Source organism: Sciurus vulgaris (genome assembly GCF_902686455.1).
Source record: "Sciurus vulgaris genome assembly, chromosome: 17".
NCBI lineage: Eukaryota > Metazoa > Chordata > Mammalia > Rodentia > Sciuridae > Sciurus > Sciurus vulgaris.
Window position 1 is genome coordinate 43,891,241 of NC_136478.1, and position 6,452 is coordinate 43,897,692.

General features: G+C 44.8%; 1 protein-coding gene across 1 annotated transcript; it reads right to left on the reverse strand.

Annotated features, from left to right (window-relative positions):
* Positions 1-2,541: 2,541 nt before the first annotated feature.
* On the reverse strand, positions 2,542-3,404 carry LOC306648480 (uncharacterized protein). Its single transcript, XM_079118680.1, has 2 exons — positions 3,059-3,404; positions 2,542-2,925 (listed from the first exon to the last, which is right to left on the reverse strand). Exons 1-2 carry the CDS (start codon positions 3,251-3,253, stop codon positions 2,545-2,547), a joined length of 576 nt encoding a protein of 191 aa, XP_078974806.1. The 5' UTR covers positions 3,254-3,404; the 3' UTR covers positions 2,542-2,544.
* Between the last annotated feature and the right edge of the window lie 3,048 nt (positions 3,405-6,452).

The following is a 6,452-nucleotide window of genomic DNA, read 5'->3' on the forward strand; positions in this document are numbered from 1 at the left end:
AACTTAGCAAGATGCTGTCTCAAAATAAAATATTTAAAAGGGCAGGGAATGTGGCTCAGTGGTTAAGCACCACTAGGTTCAATCACTAGTAACCCCTGCCAAAAAAAAAAAAAGAGAGAGAGAGAACATGGAATTTTCTTTTTCAACAAAAATCAGAACCTGTGTTTTCTCTGTTGGATGCCCCAGATAGCTTCCCTTCATATTTAAAATTTAAAATTCAACTTTCTTCCTTCGACCTTCAGGGCTCCTGTGATCTATCTCATCCTGCCTCTCTGTTAATATTCTTTGTTCTGCTCCAGTCCACTAATTTCCTTTCTCTTCCCAGGCTCATCCCTGCCTTGGAGTCTCACTGTTCCTCTTCACACTTGTCTGCTTGGAACGCTCTCTTCTCCAGATGTTTTTCTTTATTAGAGCTTTATGGTTATACATAGTAGTTGGACTCATTCTGATAAAAATCATACATGTGTGGAATTTGATCTCAGTCCCCATTTGCCACCCACGGCTTTTCCCTTCTCTCCCTTCCTCTTCCAGATTTTTCTATGGCTGTTTCTTTCACTTCGGGTCACAGTTCAGCTATTAGCTCCCAGTGACTCTGTCCTGTGTCTTTCTTCCAAGTTCATTCTGTCCTTTCATGACATTGATCACTTCCTAGAACTGGGCTGCCCAGTGTGGTAGCCATGAACCACATTTGGCAAATTGAATTTGATTATAATTAAATAAAAGATTAAGTTTTTCTGTTGCACTAGCCACATTACAAGCATCAACAGTCACACTTGGTTAGTAGCTTCCATATTGGACAAAGTAGATGAAAGAACAGTTCTGTTATCAAAGAAAGTTCTGTTAGTGTTGGATCTAGAACTATCTTCTGGCTTTCTATTTTATTCCTTTTTTCTGTGTCTCCTCAATGTGAGAGCTTTTTGTTTGTTTGTTTTTCGCATTTCTGGGGATTGAACCCAGGATGTTATGCATGCTAGGCAAGCACTCTATCATTAAACTACAGCCCTTATATGTTTCTTTTTATTGGTTTACAATATTTTGACATCATGATAATATATGGAAAATAATTTGCTCCAATTAAGTACCCAGTAGTTACCCTTATCCTTCCCCTCCCTATTCGGTTCCCTTTCCTCTACTCTACTGATCTATTAATTTACTTTTTTTAAAAAAAATAGTTTTGTGGATATACATAAGGTGAGATTTGTTGTATTATATTCATACACGTACATTGGAAAGTTAGGTCAGATTTATTCTGCCGTTTTTCCCTCATCCCATCCCTCCTCCCTCCCCTCAATCCCCTTCTTCTGCTCCCTCATCTTTCTTTTATTTTGATGGACTTCCCCCACACACACACACTTCTTTTTTCTTTCTCTCTCTTTCCCCCTAATTTTAAACAAGCTTCCACATATCACAGAAAACATTCAGCCTGTGACTTTCTGAGTCTGGCTTATTTCACTTAGCTTTATAGTCTCCAGTTCATTTACCAGCAAATGACATAATTGTGTATATATACTTCTTCATCCATTCATCTGCTGAATTCTGATTGGAATGAGATGAAATCTCAATGTGGTTTTGATTTTCATTTCCCTAATTGCTAGAGGTGTTGAGCATTTTTTCATGTATCTGCTGGCCATTGTATTTTTTCTTTTGAGAAGTATCTGTTTAGTTCTTTTGCCTATTTATAAATTGGGTTATTTGCTTTTTGGTGCTAAGTTTTTTGAGTTCTTTATGTATTCTGGCTATTAATGCCCTATCTGAGGAGCGGATGGCAAAGATCTCCCATTCGGTAGGCTCTCTCTTCATGCTCATTTCCTTTGCTGTGCAGAAGCTTTTTAGTTTGATGGCATCCCACCTATTTTTAGTTTTATTTCTTGAGCTTTAGGGGTCCTGTTAAGGGGTTCTGTGTTGGTATATTAGTAGGTAGGTGTTAGTCCTACATTTTCTTCTAGGAGTTGCAAAGTTTCTGGTCTAATGCCTAGGTCTTGGACCCATTTAGAGTTGACTTTTGTGCAGGGTGAGAAATAGGGGTCATTCTTCTCTACACTTGGATATCCAGTTTTTGCAGCACCACTTATTAAAAAGACTATCCTTTCTCCAATGTATGTTTTGGGCACCTTTGTGTAGTATCAGATAAATCTGTTTATGTAGGTTTGTCTCTGTGTCTTCTATTCCACTGGGATTCTATTCATGTCTGGCTATAACGCAAGTTTTAAGGAGACAAATATCTCATCTGTCTGACTCAGCACGAAACTTAAAACACTGAGACCTAAACCAGTGCCTGGCACAGTTGCCCAGTAAATGTGAATTGAATATCTGGGTGAACCCCATGGCTCCTAGCAAAGTAGAACTACAGGGCTGCATGGACATGTGTGTGGAAACATACAGCAAATGAATGGGAAAGCAGAAACCTCCTCATAAACTTTATTGCTTTTAAAAATGCTGCTGAACAGGAAGGAGACTTCCTCCAGCACTGGTAACGTCTAAGGCCAAAGGCTCCAGGAGGAGCAGGCCCTTCCTCATTGATGGAAGCAGGCTTTCAGGATGATCTCATACTTTATGTTTCATAATTTCAATTGCAGTAGTGCCAATCAACAAAAAGGTGCCCAAAAGGATGCTTGAGATGCCGAAGCCCAAGGCCAGTCTGGAATTCCTCTTTGCTTTTCTCTGATTCCCAATGCGGTTGGCCTCCCGGGTCTGTAGGGATGAAGGCAAGCTGGTGGGAGTGTTTCCAAGAGGAGAGAGAGATGAGGGAATGCATTCCTGGGTGGAAGGGGTAAGTGCAAGATCAGGAATGGTGGTGTGAGGGAGATAAGGGTTTAGTCCCCGGGAGGCAGGGAGGGAGTAAGTAATCAAGGGAGCAGGATGAGAGAGTGGATCTGGGCAGGAGATAGCGCAGTCCAGGACCATTCTGGGGAGCAGTAACGGCAGCTAGATGGTGAAGAGGGAAAAGACAAGTCCCTAGGAACATGAAAAGATCCCTGGGGAGAGGAAGGAGATGGGAGGTGAAAGAGGTTGTTGCTGTGGGGCCAAAGAAATTTGATGGGAACTAGGTAGTGCCCACCTTAATGGAGAAATATAGGGCTGGGATTGCCAGCACAATGAAGAAAAAGAAAGATATGATAGAGAGACACAAATAATCTCTTTGTGGGGGAGGCAGGGATGTCATGATAGATGGCTGTGATGACCATATCTGCTTGATCTTCTTCTTTGAGATAACCTGGGCTTCTGGGTCCCTGGGTCTAGGAACAGTAGCCATGGACCTAGCCTGAGGAGATGCTGGATGAGTGGAATCTGTAGACAGGGGTAATGGAGTCAGGAGAGGGGTTACCTGGGTTTCCAAAAAATGAGGACCAGCCAAATCAACCCCTGGGGCTAGAAAGTAAAACTAAAAACAAAACTAAACTAAAAACAAACACTGCCCCAATCCAAGAGGGCAGTGTCCCAAGCCAAAGCCAACCACACCTCCAAGTTCCCACATAACAGCCTTGTGAGCCCCATAGCTCGCTCTCACCCCTCCTCTGTCCTCTCGTAATCCCGAGTGCCTGCCTCACCCCACAATCCCCTGCCCTCCCTCCAACTGCTAGCTTTCCTCCTCTAGCTTGCGACCCCGGATGTACATTTAATTTAAATTTAAATTCTCCAACCCTACTGATAGCCCATCACCCACCTACCCAAAAACCCTAACACTTCCCTGGTTCCTCAGTTCAGGAGGTGGCCTTGGAGATTGGACTCCCAGGGTGTGGCCTCACTATTGACTACTACTTCATTATGATTGGCTACTCTGTGATGGGCGTGCCCCCAGTGCTGAAATATGGCTTCTGATTGGCTCCATGTACAGAAGGGGCATTTCCCAGTCTAACGTCTTTCTCTGTGCCCTAGTGATTGATTCGATGAATGAGGGGACTGGGTTACGGTGAATTGCCTTTCCTGTTGCCATTGTTCCCAGTTTAAATAGCTGAGTGGTTCAATATATAGTGCGGGTCTCACTTTCAGACTGTTAGTGTAATGGGCAGATCCAGTGCTATTCCTCTTTGGGCTTACTGTCCTTTAGGCCCAGGATGTGCTCTGAGGGCCACGTGGTCAGGCAGACAGGACCATGGTGCTCCTGGGATTCACAGCCATGGGAAAAAGAGAAATAACACGCGTATAAATAAATAAAATTATTTAATTGTGAACTAAGGGCAATGAAGGGACTATAAGGAGAACTGAGGAGGACTCCTGAGGAATACAAGTGGCTGGGAGTGTGGTGGGAAGTGCAAAAAGGCCTCTCTGAGAAAGGAACCTTTGAGTTGAGACTGGAAGTACCAGAGGAACCAGCCAACAGGAGATCCTGGAAGAGAGTTTTATGCATGGAGAATAGCAAGTGCAAAGGTGGGATACAGGAGGTTAGTGAGACAGGAACAGAAACGGAGGCACTGTCGCTGGATGTAGTAGTGGTACTGCATCCGGCACACCCTGAATACCCTGCACACATTCAAAGACACACACATCCTACACACCAGCAAGTCTTCCTTAGAATTTTTCATTTTGAATGATTTCAATATTTCCTTTACATTAACCCCATGTGTGGGACTGAAGGAGACCCAGCACAAGTGAGCAAAGTGTCTGTGTTCATCCCCTTGAAGAGTTAGATTTGATGGCTAAATAGTCTCTCTGTTGGTGGTTCCTGGGCTAGAAGTTTTTGTGGTAAAGTGTTTCCTTGGCTTTGCCAGATCAACAAGAAAAAAAAATGAAAATATATATGTTAAGGAAAGCAACCACAGTTTGAGACATACTCAGCCAAGTGGTCCATACTGAAAATTTCCCAACTGTACCCATTTGTTCTTCTTGATAGCACTCCAGGTCTATGGAAGGGAGATGTCTCTATGTCCTTATGACATTGACTCTAGGAGACAACTGGCAATGAGAAAGAGCCATGGTGTGGCTCAGTTGGTAGAGTGCCTGCCTCGCAAGCACAAGGCCCTGGGTTCAATCCTCAGCACCGCAAAAAAAAAAAAAAAAAAAAAAAAGAGCTATGACCATCTAGCTCCAACCCATAAAATTCTGTGAATGGAAAAGATGCAGAGGTAAGGCCTTGGTAAGGCACTGAGGAATGACCAGCCTTGATAGAGAAAGCCATGAGCTAGGACCCCCCGAGGGAAGAATCAGTCATGCACAGTGGTTTTCCAAGTATGATCCCTGGACCAGAAATATCAGAATCACCTGGGAATCTGTTAGAAGTGCAAATTCTTGGATCCTACCCCAGACCTACCAAATATGAAATTCAGGGAGATGGTGATGCCCATCCATCACATTTTATAAGTCCTTCACATATCCTGTACAAACTAAAATTTGAAAACAGCTGGACTAGAGAGATGAATGAGAGAGGATGAAAGAACCAAATCCTAAGAGCTTCATGTTGACCCCTGGGCTTGGTCTTTAGGAGGATCCTTGGTGTTCAGTAGATGTTCATTGAATGCATAAATGAACCCTGGGGGAACTCGCACATGGAAAATGACAGGTCACTCAGAAGGCAGAAATCTCCTTCTATGATTATTGTTCTCTGAAATGTCAGTGGAGAGCAGACTGTCTCAAGGACAGAGTTGGCATGAACATCTGGAGTCCAAAGGGTCTGAGGGGAACAAGGAGGACCCACCACCCCTAACACTGAGGGAGAGGAGGCCAGGTCATACTTGGAGTCCAGGACTGTGGAGGCATCTGCCACCAAGTAACATTAGAGGAAATGAAGAACATAAACAGTAAGCCCAGGATGACACTCATGGTGCCATGGCCAAGGCCACGTTGAAATTCCTTTCTGCCCTGACTCTGTCTCCACAGCTGTTGGCATCCCAGGTCTGCAGGACTGGGGGAGGCAGGTTAGTAGGAGTGTCCTCAGGAAGAAGTACAGATGAAGGAGCTGAGCCAGGGCAGAGAGGGTCCTTGGTTGGGGTAGAACTGAAGGGAAGGCAGAGGAAGCTCCTGTGGGGAGAGACCTAAGGTCAGGGTAGGGATAAGGATTGGAGTAGGATCCAAGGTAAAGGAGGAGCAAGGAGGGAGGAGTGCTTTGGGAGATGGGTACAAAGGGCACAGTGAGATAAAAGTGGGATTCTGAGGAAGAAGCATGATGGTGAAATGTGGGAGAGGCAAGAAAGGTTCTTGGAGAGAAGGGGAAATGAGTGGGGAGGAGTCCCTCTGAGAAACTGGTAGGGTGGTGGATGGAGAGGCCAGGTGGGTCTCAGGGAGAAGACTGGGGCCCTGGAGAGAAAAGGGAGAAGGAGAAAGGGAATGGGTTAGAAGACAGAGGAAGACCCCTGGGGTAGAGGACAAGGAAGGGGAGGTAGGTGCAGGGACAAGGGGTTATACCTCACTCTGTCAGAGAAAACAGGGGCCAGGATCCTAAAGGAGAAACAACAGAGGAGGGATCGATGGACAGAGGCAGGAGGCCTGCTGCAGGAGGGTCCACTCGAAGATGCACA